Source organism: Pristis pectinata, chromosome 32 (genome assembly GCF_009764475.1).
Source record: "Pristis pectinata isolate sPriPec2 chromosome 32, sPriPec2.1.pri, whole genome shotgun sequence".
Lineage (NCBI taxonomy): Eukaryota > Metazoa > Chordata > Chondrichthyes > Rhinopristiformes > Pristidae > Pristis > Pristis pectinata.
Genome location: NC_067436.1, coordinates 16013697 through 16028506, shown reverse-complemented (window position 1 = coordinate 16028506; position 14810 = coordinate 16013697). Strand labels below are relative to the sequence as shown.

General features: G+C 40.0%; 1 protein-coding gene across 1 annotated transcript in view; it reads right to left on the bottom strand.

The window, feature by feature from the left end:
• Nucleotides 1-13904, bottom strand: part of scamp2 (secretory carrier membrane protein 2) — a 37281-nt gene extending 23377 nt beyond the window's left edge. Inside the window, exon 1 of the mRNA XM_052042605.1 lies at nt 13698-13904. Within this exon, the coding sequence (XP_051898565.1) occupies nt 13698-13754 (57 nt within the window). The 5' untranslated portion in view covers nt 13755-13904. The remainder of the gene's footprint in view (nt 1-13697) is intronic.
• Nucleotides 13905-14810: the final 906 nt, after the last annotated feature.

Below are 14810 nucleotides of genomic sequence, written 5' to 3'. Positions count from 1 at the left end.
TCATATGCAGCATCTTGTCAAAGGCCTTCTGAAAGTCAAAGTAAATAATGTCCACTGTCAATTCTAACAGATTTGTCAGGCAAGATCTCTCCTTAACAAAACTGCTGACTTCACCCCATTTTATCATGTACTTCCAAGTACTCCAAAACCTCATTCTTAATAATGTACTCTAAAATCTCACCAACCACTGAGGTCAGGGTAACCAGCCTATAATTTCCCGTCTTTTGCCTCTTTCCCTTCTTAAATAGGGATATTACATTTGTAATTTTCCAGTCCTCTGGGTCCCTTCCTGATTCCAGTGATTCTTGAAAGATCACTACTAATGCCTCCACAATCTCTTCAGTTACTTCTTTCATCTCTGGGGTGTAGTCCATTTGGTCCAGGTGATTTATCCACCATCAGGTCTTTCAGCTTCTGCAGCATCTTCTCCTTTGTAATGGTCACTACACTCACCTCTGCCCAACTCTTGAATTCCCAGTATTTATTATGAACCATATGATTAAACTCATCTTATAAACAATTTACTTAAATTTTGAATCAAAAACTGATTCTAGCCTGTCTTTCTTTGAGACTCTTGCAGGGTGGATAACAGAAGCATGCAAAAGAACAAATGATAGAATTCGGAAATCAATTATCTAGAGATCCAAGAAAGCTACCTCACCAACTTTTTATCAACCGGTTCATCTTGCATATAACTCACAGAGTCCTTATTGTGAAGTAAAATATATACATTGGATGCTTTGGACCAAATACACATTATGGTTGGCACGGTTCTTGGGTTTTCCGAAACTGAAAGTGAATAATTTAGACACTCCTTAATTTCCTCAGTGGTCACCAGCCCCTTTGTGACTCTCTGGTCTGCCCTTCTGTCCCCACTAACCACTTACAGAACTTTCTCATGCAACACCCGCCCTTTCACCTCTTCCCTTCCCACATCCAGAAACCCAAACAGTCTTTCCAGGAGCTTACATTTCTTCCAATCTAGCAATGTTCACTATGTGGAGGACACCACATTGGAGAAACCAAATATTCAGACCACCTGTATTTAATCTGGAGGAGCAAACCCAAGCTTCCTACTGCCTGCCAGTTAATTCTGCTCTTTGCTTCCACTCTGACCCTTCAGTGGCCTCCTGTGCTGTTACAATGCAAGCTTGAGAAACATCTCATCTTCCACTCAATTTATCTGTATCAGAACTGGCAATTTTAGAAAACTTTAAAAAATTTATGTAGCATGATAACAGGCCCTTCCGGCCCAACGCTGCCCAATTACACCCATGTTAATCTACTAACCCATACGTTTTTAGAATGTGGGAGGAAACCAGAGCACCTGGAGGAAACCCACACAGTCACGGGGAGAATGTACAAACTCCTTACAGACAGCAGTGGGAATTGAACCCCAATCGCTGGTGCTGTAATAGTGTTATGCTAACCACTACACTACTATGCTGCCTTTGAAATCAATTTCTGCTGCAAGTCATCCATCTGTGACATGGGCTGTATTAATGGAGAATGGAAAAACTGAGCCAAGCTTGCTGGGCACATCCCACAGCAGCACATAACACAAAGAAGTGTGATCAGCATCTAACTCCCCACCCCCCCAAATTAACCCACTTGAACTAAGGGGAGATATTCCTTTTTTCCTGCCCATCCCTTCCCCAGCTTCTCTGCAAGTTAACACCATCTTAATTTTCTCACTAACCCAGTTGTGAGGAAAGCTCATTGACCGGAAATATTAACTTGTTACACCACAGATGTTGCTGATCTAACATTTTCGGCTTTTGCTTCAAAATTTTACCAGGCTCAACAGGGTAGACGCAGGGATAACATTTCCCTGGATGGGTCTCTAGAACTTGAAGTCACAGTCTCAAAGTAAGTGGTCAGGCATTCAGCCAGTGGATGGTAAATCTTCAAAATCCTCTCAGACCCAGATCAATAGATTTTTAGTCGTTAAGGGAATTCAGGGAAATGGGAATAGTGGGAATGAGGTAAAAGATAGCCTTGAATGGTGCGAGAGACTGAATGGTGAGAGACACAAATGATCTACTCCTTTCCCTTATGTGCTATGTCTTTAACCAAGTTTTGGTCAACTACACTAATGTAATTCAGCATAAATGAGAATGTTCATCTAAGGCACGTTTGCCACATTAAAAGCAACATAAAAACAGAATTTAGATTTTGAAATGTTGCGTTTCTAAAAAGGACGTACTCCAACTTTGGTAAGGCAGCAATCAAGTCGACGGTAGAGGGGTGTTGCAAGTAGAGTTAGTGCCTCGCAACACCAGTAACTAGAGTTCATTCTTGACCACTGGTGCTGCCTTTGTGGAGTTTGCGTGTTGTTATTTGGAGAACCTGGGTTTTCCCCTGGGTGCTCTGGTCTCCGCCCTCATCTCAAAGATGTGTGGGTTGGAAGATTAATTGCCCACTGTAAATTGCCTCTAGTGTGTAGATAAGTGGTAGAACCTGGAGAAAGTCAGTGGGAACATGGGGAGAATAAGTTACAGAGAAAATTAGTGAGGATTGGGATTGCTTCGAGGAAAGGTAACCCATGTTGGAAGGAAATATGGAAATTTGTCCATCTGCAAACTGTAGATTATAGTCACAGTAAAAAGCAGTTAATGTAAGTCAGTCTTATTATATGAAATTAAGCCTGCAATTTTGCAACCGCTTCAGGTTACAAGTTTTACTCAAAAATGAGCTTGTTAAAACTTCTCATTCTAAATGTTTCTGGCGAACTTCCAGATTTGTTTGGTGGTTTTGGTTATCCTGAATACCTGATTCAAGTACATGGTTTGTTTCTTTACTTAAAACTGAGATAGGCAAATACAGAAGGAACATTCGAAAGCACAAACAGGAACTGTTCCTAATGTGATAAAACTGACCCAATTTTAGTTCCACCATCCCACAGTAATCAACTTTATATTTCAAGAATGGGCCGAATGGCCCACTTCTGCTCCCTTGTCTTGTGAAGAACCAGCAGTAATTATAGCCTAATTGATAATGTTTTTAAGTCACAAAATGCAATAACAGTTGGCACTGCAAAAAGAAAGTGACCAAGTAAAATTAAATCTTTACTACAAATACTGCTGAAGGATTCCAATCTCAAGCTGAAGTGGTTCAAAAATCAAGTAGTGCCCAAGATTACTGTTCAATTCCAATCACTGGTAATTTTAAGTATCAACCTAATTGTATTTGATGAAAAGATGCACAAACAAGCTAGCTTTCAATTCAAGTACTTAAATTCATTTAAACAATAAAACCGGAGAAAAGTGGTCAAACCATATGCGTTCAAGTCCTTTAATGCAAAAAAAATCATTGTTTTGATTACTTCAGCTCAGTGGTTACTGGTAAAAAGAACTTCCTTCTGGTTACTAGATTGGACTCAATTAGAAATCTAAAATTGCTGAAAGAAAATAACAAAGGTCTTCTAGGTTAATGATTCTCTCAGCCATCGTTAACATTTTCTTCCTTTTCTCCATCATGTTTAAAGAATTAGCAATGTAATAAATTAAGAGTTAATTGCCAGACAAACATTGATGACATTCCATTTGCCTAATATTGGTTTACTCGTGTAGGGAGACCCATTACAACATTTGTTTTTCCGAAATTATTTCACAACCTTAATTTGCTTTCTTCATCATCTCCATGACATTTCTGCCAGCAAGACCTCACCATGTGTTGATGGGTCTCCGTGAGATTCCCCAAAAATTGACCCAAACTTCACGTCAATCTTCAGGAAAGATCACCAACTTGAAACCTTCACCATTTCTCTCCCCACAGATACTACCTGATAACTATTTCCAGTATCTTCTGTTTCTGTGCCAGCCATTGTTTTGACTGACTTACATTTTTAGATTGACCTTTTAGATAGTCATGTAAGACTGAAAAGTTTCTTTCCCCCACCCCACACATTTATTCTCTCTTTCCTGGTATTAGCCCTTTGACTTTTGACTGAATTGACCCAAGGTTTGAATACACCTCCTTGATTAGAACTAGACATGAGGCACTAGACATTTTGGCCAGGACTTTTGTCAGACCTGCACTTCAGTAATTTTGTTGCATGATTTAGCATTTGATTTACTTTACTGATTATTGCTACATGGTGGTACAGCTCAGAATCTGTTAAAATTATTTTGCAACATTTAATTGAATAGGCACAATTTTTTCCTTACACTTAGACCTACAGCATTCTTTGTAATGGTGCCATCATCAAGCTAGTTGGTCAAATAAATACTAGCAACATTTCAATAAATTCAAATTGGACCTAAATTTCTTGGAATATAAACTAAGGAATAACACTACATTCCTAAAGTGTAAACAACCAGTTCTGTGGTTGTTATGCAGTAAACAGTTTTACTCAAGGTTCATTAAACCAGTGAATTTAGCAACAATTGAGATTCAGAAATATAAATATTCAAAATTAGCCTCATCGACTATAAACAATCCGAAACAATACAGTTAGTGACATAAGAGATTTAAAAATTATATCCTTTTGATATCCCTTATAGTTCAGTGACTATATCCAGTGGGCAACTGAACCACCCAAACCAGGAAGAATCCAGGGTCAATCCCAACCTTGTAATGAACAATGTAGATGGTGGCACTGATAGTACAGCAAATCTCATTATCACAGATTAAAAAGACCTTACTGGCACCCAATAACACTGGCCCACATGTCAGATTAGCACCTAATGTTGTGGTTTCCCTCCACGATTAACTACTGATTATCAAGTTGTACCTTAGATTAAAAAAGGGCTCTATGTAAAGACAGTCAGATTGTAACCATTTACCATGGAGCCATACCACAAAGAATTAATATTTAACGTTACAGGGGAAAAGTAGTAAAAGATAAATCATCCTGCAAAGCACAAGCTATCAGTCCAAGGAAAGTTTTCCTTAAAAACCAAAATAACAGTTTAGATTTTAACTGTGCAGATGACACAGGCCTCAAATAGAATTCACCATTACTCAGCCAAAGTATATGTCACTGTGCTTTAGACTTACTTAGATGTGGTAACTTGAGGCATTCTAGGAGGACGAGGTTTGTGTGGAAATCCAATTCCATTTTATTCTGAAGTGACTGATTAAATAAGTATCGTGAAAAGTCCTTTATGGGCAAGTCCCACAATACAGAGATGTGACATTTAGTTTCTGCACCACTCCAGTTTTGCAGCTTCTGTCCAACTCTGTCTGTACTACCTAGGATGGGTATGCAATAAATATGCATTTCCCCCCTCCCCCCCCCCCAAAAAAAACTTGTATTTAAAAAACTGTCTCACAACAGAAAAGATCATTTGGCTCACCAAATCTATGCTCGCTCTCTGCATTCCCATATTTGTTTTCTTGTGACATTGTTTCTCACATGCCCATCAACTCCCCCACCGATCTTCCTACCACACAAGGGGCAATTTATACCCCTTAACTTACCAACCAGCATGTCTTTTGGAAAAGTGGAGTACCTGAGGAAATCAATGCAGCGACAGGGAGAGCATGCAAACTCTGCACTGACAATGCCCAAAGTCAGAATCAAAACCAAGTCATTGGAGTTGAAACAACAGCATTCACTGCTACACACTGTGGTGTCCACTCATGTAGATACACATTCAAATTCTATTATTTTCAGAATGGCACAGCTTGTTTTAGGCTGAACACATGAAAACAATTGATACAAATGATTTAGAAACAAACTGATGCAGTGAAATGGGGAAAGGTGGATCAATAAAATGGAAACATTAACTACAGAAGTACTGTTCTGCAAACTACATAATTATTCTGCAAACAGACACTTTTCTTTTAAATTATACTAAACTGATATAGTTGGAACAAAAAGAGACTTGCCTAAATGCTTAATTACACAGAAAAGGTTGCAATACAAGGTTGCCATTTGGCCACTGACTCCATACGTGACTCAAAGCAACAATAATCCAGCAAGTGCTACTACCTCATCATCTTCTCAGTGTTGCAAATCCTTTTCTTTTAAATACTTTGCCAGCTCCCTTCTGAAAAGCTATAACTGAATCTGCCTCCACTACTATCTCAAGCAGTGTATTCCAAACACTAACCACATGTGTAAAGTTTATTCTCGTGGTCATTTTTAGTTCTGCAGCCAATTAGATTCATTCTATATTCTCTATTTCTTGAGCTTTCCTCTGATGGTAACAATTTCCCTTTATCCAGCCTCTCTAGACACCCCATAATTTTAAATACCTATCAGATCCCCTCTCAACCTTCTGTTTCAAGATGAACACACCCAGCTTCTTCATTCTATCTACATAACCAAAGAATCTCAAACCTGAAATCACTCTAGAAAATTTCATATAATCTCTCCAAGGGCCTCACATCTTTCCCAGAATTCAATGCTAGAATTGGACACTACTCAATGTTTCATGAAGGTCTATCAGGGTTTTCTTGCTCTTGTACTGTATGATTCTATTTATACAAACAGATTATTAGATATTAAGGCAATCAAGGGAAATGGCGCTACTACAGAAAATGTCCGAGGGGCCAAATGACTTACTGATGCTTTTGCTTCTGTTCTCAAAGTCTGGGATCTTGCATTTTGTTCTAAAACCACTTTCTCAACTTTCCCTACCACTTTAAATGATAAACATATCCCAGATTTCTGCACTTTTCAAATTGTTCCCTATAATTAACACATGCTTCTCATCCTTCCTACTAAAGTGTAACACTTCACATTTTTCCACATTAAATTTCATATTAATGAAATGCCAATAAAATGCTTTTTCACAGATTCATGATCTCCTTTGAACACAAACTCTAACAAGATATTACTTTTGAATACAAGTGCATCAAAAAGTTTAAACGGTTTGTGGCAGAACTGTTTACTTGATTAGTTTATTTTAACTTATGGTTCAGTAGGTTAGTACATCACCTGATGTGTGGAACTGAGGCACATAGATAAAACATGATAGGTTCTCTACACAGTCTGTTCTGAATTACTAAAGTGATCTGGAGGCTGCAATAGGACTTGTACTTCAACGGAACAGAGCAGAAAGACAGGAGCGGTGGAAAGAGAACAAAACAAGTTTGTTAACCATTTTCCAGTGAGTTTCTTTAATTAACATCAAGTATGGAATTGGACTTGTCTGTGATGGTCAGAGTAAAATAGGTCACTAAATTCTCTGCTAAGATTCATGTGATGAATAGCCAGAAACAGAGTGCAAAAACAACAGTTCTGTGATAAAATTCACATGGATGGCCAAGTGCAAAGATTACACTGGTAGCCACTACTCAGCTAAAATTAATATTTTGCATAAAGCAGCGTCATTGCTACTGAGATATTTAAGTCTGCACTGAGTTATTATATTTGACCCAAAGGTTGGAAATGACAGAGGAAAAAAAAGATGAAAATAAGAACAAACTGATGTGAATGTTTATGTAGCATTACTTCAAATAGGAATTTAATGTGACCTTGGCCCTTTCTTGGGAGTTATCCAAATTCTTATGTGGTTGTACTTTGATAGGTCTGGACTTTTGTAAACGATACAGAATTAGGATGTTTACTGCAGCTGCTTCAGCTAGTAAGGAAATACCCATTAAATATATTTAAGATAGTTTATTGGGACAGACTGCAGATGCTGGAATCTGGAACACAAAAGAAACAAACAGCTGGAAGAACTCAGTGGGTCAGGCAGCATCTGTAGAGGGAAATGCCTGGTCGATGTTTTGGGTTGAGACCCTTCACCTGGACTGGTTAGATAGTTGTAGGTATCATGGGAAAGGCCACCAATTATAGACCATTCCTGACTGCCATGAAGGTAGTGATAGTGATGAGCCACCTTCATGAACCACTGCAGTCCTTCTAGCGAAGGTGCTCCTTACTGTGCTGTTCATAGGAAGCCCCAGAATTTAAATACAGTGTCAGAGGAAAGGCAATACTTCCCCAATTCAGGCGTGCAATTTGGAGGGAAACCTCAAATTCCCATCTTCTTGCTGCCTTTATCCTTGAGGTTTTAGGAAGCACTGCCTAAATAGCTAAGGCAGTAAAGAAATGCATTTTATAGATGGCAAACATAGTGCAACACTGGTAGAGGGAATGAATGTTCAGTGTTGAATGGGTTTCCAATCCAGCTTTATCCTGGATGGTGTTGAAGTTGTACCCTTCAAGGCGAGCAGGAAGCATTCCATCATGCTATAAGTGGTGGAAAGGCTTTGGGGTATCAAGCAGCAAAATGACTCACCACAAGATACCCACCTCTGACTTATTTTTGTAGGCATACTCCACATGCATTAAACTGCAAAGGCAGTGGTTGATCCCAGTTAAGTTCTCTGTGGGAACCCCAGGATATTGACTGAAGATTCAGTGATGCTCATTAAGGATAGGTTACTAGGGCTCTCTTGTTGGAGATGATCAATACCTGGCAATTCTGGCACACACTACCTGCTACCTATCAGCCCATACCTGAATCATGGCTAGGTCCTATTGCATGCAGTCACAGAAAGCTTAAATTTGCTCTTTGGTATCAGTTTTATGAAGACTCCTTCATGCCACACTCATTTAAATGCTGACTTCTTCCAGCATTTCTTTTGTTCCTTGTGTTGGCTTGCTAACCATCTATCACAGTCCCGTGCTGTCAGTTAAGTTGATTGGAAGTCAACCAGCTCAGTCAATGGGTGGTGTTACCAAATCACCACTGCTACATTCAGTACTTCTTCCAAACGTTGTTCAATGGGAAGAAACATTGACTCATCAGCTGAAGAAGGATGGTAGGTGACAATCAGGTGGGTCCCATGTCCAAGCTTGACCTGATACCATGAGACTTCATGGAGTCTCGAGTCAATACTGAGCACTCACAGGGCTACTTTCCCCCATTTGAACATCACTGTACCACCTCCAATGGAGGTGGGACAGGACATACTTGAAATTGTGGTGGTGCAGTCTGTAGTTACTCATACTCAATTAATCACGCCTGACAGATAAGTCAAGCAACAGCCTAACATTTTGTGTGGGAACTTTCCCATTTTAGATATCAGTCCCCAGATGTTTAAAGGGGCTGGGATTGACTTTGCTGTGCACAAAAGGCATTTGATAAGGTGTCACACTGAAGGTTTATCAAGACTGAGGGCTGTGGAATAAAAGGCACTGTACCCAAGTTTCTATCCACAATGCTGTCACATGGTAGTATTGAAAGATTGCTTTTTCAGACAAGAAAATTTACATTGGTATTCTCAAGGGGTCAGTGTTACGACAATTGCTTTTCTTACTACATATTGATGATCTGAACTTGTCTTTCAGGTACAATTTCCAAACCTACAGATACACAGAACTTGGAGGCACAGTGAACTGTGAAGATGGTAGTAGGCAGGTGGAATAAGCCAAAAGGTAATGAGAAATGTGACGTGCCGCATCTTGATAGGAAGAATGAGAAGAGGCAATATAATCTAAATACAATTCTAAAAGGAGTTACAAGAACAGCATCTGTGAGAACATTTTGCTGAAAGGAGCAGGGCAGATTGAGAAATTATTAAAAATGCAAATGGCTCCTGTACTTCATGAACACAGAGTACAAGAGCAAGGAAGGAACCGTTACAGATCACTGCTTTGGCAGAACTGGAATACAGTGTCCATTTCCTGGTACCACACTTCAGGAAAGATTTAAAGGGTACAGAAGAGATTTATCAAAATGACTCTAGGGATGAGGGACTTTAGTTATGTAGACAGACTGGAGAAGCTGGGGGTTGTTCTTTAAAAAGAAAGGCTATAAGTTGTGTGGTAGAGGTATCTAAGATTACAAAGGGCATAGTAATATAGATAGAAGTAAACAGTTCCCATTGCAGCGGGATCAAGAACTATGGGACATAGAATAGAGGTGATTGGCGAACGAATCAAAAAAGCGATGCGAGGAAATTTTTCTTAAAGAAAAAGTGAGTAGTTAGGGTATGAAGTGCACTGCCAGGGAGATGAGGAGGCAGATTCAATTGTAGTGTTCAAAAGGCAAGCATCTGAAAGGAAAGAATTTGCAAGGCTACATGGCAAAAGGGTAGAAGAGCAGGACTAGTTAAATTGGTTTTATAAACCAAAAAAAAACCAGTACTGTCTTGATGGGTTGAACCACTATGAATTTAGTGCCTAGGTCGATGCTGCATATTCTGTCAGTTTTATCCTTTTTCTGTTTTGACATAGCGATTATGATGCAACTAAGTGACCTTGTAGACCATTTTAGAGGGTAGTCAACCACATTATTGCAGATTTGGAGTTGCTTGACAAGCCAGTCTGGCTAAGAATGACATTTCCTATCCTTAAAGATTCATGAACTAGATGTTCATCTGCCATTAGTCCAGTAACTTTAACCACTTGCACCACTACTGTATGCTAAGAGGATGAAAACAAAAAAACAACCCAATGCAGTATGCAACAATTCTGGAATCAATTAAACTGACAAAGTCATGGAATTTAACTGGGAAAACAAGCCATCTTACTTATGGCTTGCTAAAACTGAAATTAAAGGAAACCAAAATTCAACAAAGCCTTCTCCAAAATCCATCTTGATAGAAAACTACGTACAGCCATATTCGAAAACGTGTAATTCAAACTATTTTGTGCACACACTGCCAGAATTTCAATCCATCATACCAAATACATACACACATTAAGTAAAAACTACAGCCTCTTTGGATGCACCTAATCTTTGGAAACTATGCAACCAAATCAAAAAAAATATTTCTGAGCCTATTCGCTAGATTCAGAGAAGTGAAGTAATGGAAAAAAGTAATTCCAGACAATTATTTCATAATTTCCACTGGGGAACCTGAATGGACAATATAGATCTACTCCAGATGCAGTGGCTTTTTAACTAATTGTTCACCCTACCATTTTGACTCTTTCCTGCCCTATCTCCTTTCCATTCTGCTTTTGCTGAATAACTATTTCTATAATCCCACTGTGTTTTCTTCAACACTGACGTATAGTTTATGAGTTCAAACCAAGATCAGACTGTTATAAATCTCATGCCTAGCCAGCTCCTTATCTTCCTTCAACCTCGAGTAAATTTAAATTCATCCAAAAACTCTACTGCCTGCATCCTAATCTGCACCAAGCCACACTTGCCCACTACCCAGATTTGTTGTCCTACATGGTTCATGGTTGTGTAATATGTCAATTTTAAAATGATGATCCTGATTTCCTTGCCCTACCTTTACAGCCTCCTCCAGTGCGGCGTCACTCCAATTCTGGAATTGTCACTTAACCATGGCCATTGCAGTTTCAGCTTCCGAGTCCCTCAGGAATTTCCTCAAGCCATTTTCCCCTTCAATCTTAATAGGTTTGTGGCTTAATGTCAAATTTAATCCAATTCCACTACTGTTACAAACTTTACGGTGATGTAAATGCAAACTGGTTCTAATGCACAATTGCTGTCATTGATGCACAGGAGCCCCGAAAAACAAAATCAACATTTTTCCTCACACTTCAGAGTTAAAATATAGATGTGCTACAATTTGACCAAAACCAGGAACATAACAGGATGAAATCATAGAAATGAACCAATTACCATGCAATGAGGCATTTGGGGCATGCGTATAGGAAAATGCAGCATCAACTTTATCTCAAAAACTAAATTCATACACCTAGATCTGTTGCTTTTGTCACAAACCAGCAACAAAAGAAACACACTGAGCATGATTCAGTGTTAAAAACTATTTTATTAATCACTACTTATGATAATACGTAAAATAAAAGTAAAAAAAAATGTTAGTATGTTAGAATTCAAGAATGTTAAACCTCGAACGTTAACCCCAAAACTAAACTCTTCGTGTGTGTGTGTGACAAAGTCCAAAACTCCCAGTTCCGGAATGGTTCTTAAAGTTCAGTTCCGCAAGCCATAAGGTGAAACATGAGCAAGGGCTTCTTCAACAACCACCGTTGTCTGAAGATAAGATGTAGATGTAGAAAAACATAGAGAGAGTACATACGAAATCCAAATGTTCCAGGATGGAACCCAAACGACACTTCAGTGTTTACTCGGTAGTGACTTCCTCACCCTGAAAAGCATCCGAACCGTGGTCGTCCACACACAAATACCTGTTTCCTTCTACAGGTCAGCAACAAAGTGAACTCCACCGGATTACTTCCAACTTCCATACATGGATTTCAGTGGCAAACACAGTTATTGTTTCTCATCCATCGATAGAGAAAACAAGCAGGCTGGTGTCTCTCTCCCTTCTCTCTCTCTCCTTCTTCTTACTTCTTCAACAACGTCATTACGTCCTTTATCTTCTATTGACGTAAGCACGCCCCACACACACATACACACACACTCTCTATCTTAAAGGGACTTTCACTGAGTCCGTAACACTTTCTTCAAAATCACTAGATCCAACATTGATACTGTTTCTAAAACATTTAGTGGAGCCAGAGCTACAGGTTCACATACTAAAATGTAATAGATTAATGCCTTAATAAATGAAACCATACACTAAGATTAGTTTACAATAAATAGGATTAAATAGCAGAGAATCTACAATTCCCAAATTAATTTGTAAATAAGGGTGCAGCGAAATTTATACAGCATGGGAGTGAAGAGATAAAACAGCATTGATTAGATCACACACAGTTCTGCTGATAAACATCGGAGAAGGTGTTAAAAAAATTAACAAGGACGCAGCACTGAGGGATCAGAATGATCAGGAAAGATTAAACAGCCAGACTTCTCTAGAAAAGAGATAGGAGTGTAATAAGTTTTTTGTATAAGTTATGAAAAGGTTTGACTAAGTAACCATAGAGGTTTTCACATATGGGAGCCCAAGTCTAAACTAAGTCAGGAAGAACTTACTGTGAGAATGCACTACTCTATGGTGGTTGAGGCAGATGAAGATAAAAGGTAAGCAGGATGAGAATGAGGGAGAGAAACAGAATGACATCAATTGGATGGAAGACAGCTTTTATGCAACCAAAAATGGGCTGAAAACATTACTGAAAAGCAAAGATGCTGAAAATCTGAAGAACCAGACTCTACATTATAAGTAGTATCTTTGGAGTGGGAAACAGTTAACATTGCAGGACAATGAACTTTCATCATAATAGTTAATGTTCCATTGAATAAAATAGTAAGCGTCCCAACTCCGTTCCTCTCAGATACTACAACTTTCAGAATTTTCTGTTTATTTTTCCTGACTTGATTGCCCAAATATTGCAAATCCCACGTAATGTCAAGTGACACTCAAGAATTTTTAAAAACAAGATTAACACTGGGCTTTAAAAACGAAGAGTTATGACGACATTATGGAATGGGTGTGGGCATTACCTCAAACTCTGGAATTGACTTTTCTTCAGGAATGAGCTGCACCTGTTTCCTGCCTCAGCTTTAAACCCTTGCCGGACTCGGTCTCTAGTTTAAATGCAAGAATATCTGCCTGAAGCGGTCAAATAAGGCTCTGGGACCCCTGCGCCCCTCGGCCAGTAACTTTCCCACTAAGTTTTGTCCAAGTGGCAAAACCTACGCCGCGCCAGTCTAACTTGATCAACCGTCCAGCTTCGTCCCGCCCCCGTGGCGGGGGGGGGGGGGGGGGGGGAAGCGCGCAGAATGGACGGCGGACTGCCTCTCCATTGGTCAGCCGCCCCGTCAATCAGCAGCCAGCAAGTTAGGCTTCGCTCAGGAATTCGCCTCAGCGTCTGGGCCCAGCCGAATATACATTTGTTTACTTCCCCCTCCCCCCACAAGTCAGGCAGGCGTCTCCTTTACCTGAAAGGGATTTATTTCCACTGGATCCGCGAACGGATTGGCGTCAAACTCCGACATTTTTGTTCCTGTTTTAAAGTTAACGAACTCCTCCGCTCGGCCCCCCCGCCCCCGGCTGTTCGCGCCGACTTCCTTGTGCCGACAGCCAGCCCCAGGTCCCGGGAGCGCGCACGCGCGAAAACCCCGCTCGCCCTTACCCAGCCACCGCCGATTGTGACCTCACAATAGAAGGCGGGGCCTCGGCGGCGATGACGTCGCTGGCCGGGGATGGGGGGCGATTGGGGTGGTGCGCTGTCCCGGCGCGGCGCTGGGAGGAGGGGAACTTCGGACAGGCGGCTCCTGCTCTGCGCCGTGTTGCCGGGCGTCCCATTGCCGACAGCAGCCATTCAGTGCCTTTTGGCAAACTAATGCAATAAAGGAAATATTTTGCACGTTGCAAAATTCCACAAACAGCAAAGGTTATTTCTTACCGATATTGCAGCAAACATTTACACAGAAGGATCCCACAGTCATTTGTTGAGTAGTTGGAAAACTGATGCAATAAAGGAAATTTGAGAAACAATTTGTACGTTGCGAAACCCCGCAGACCAATGGAGTTCTTACCGATGTTCCACCAAATCTTTACACAGCCACAGTCACTTAAGTAGTTACACCAAATCCACTTTCATTGCTATGCACAGCAGACTCTCATAAACAACAACGAGAAAATGATCCAACAACTTACTTTTCATTGACGTGACAGCAATATGCACACAACTAGTCATACGAGATTCACTGAATTGAATCAAAAAAACTCACATGCTGGAAATCTGCAACAAAAAAAGGTTCCAGAAACACTCAGCAAGTCAGGTAGCACTTGTGGAGAGCAAAACACAATCAATGTTTCAGGAGAAAGAGTTTTATCATTAGTTCTGATGAAGGGTCATTAACCTGAAATTGCAATTGTTTCTCTCCTCCAATGCTGATTGACTCACTCACTGTTTTGAGCATTTTTGTGGCTTTGATTTTTAGTGACGTTTGGAGCCATTTCCTGTACAACAAGCTCCCTCAGACAGTATGTTAATGATTGCAGACTTTTTTTTAACTGATATTGATTAAGGGATAAATATTGGCCAG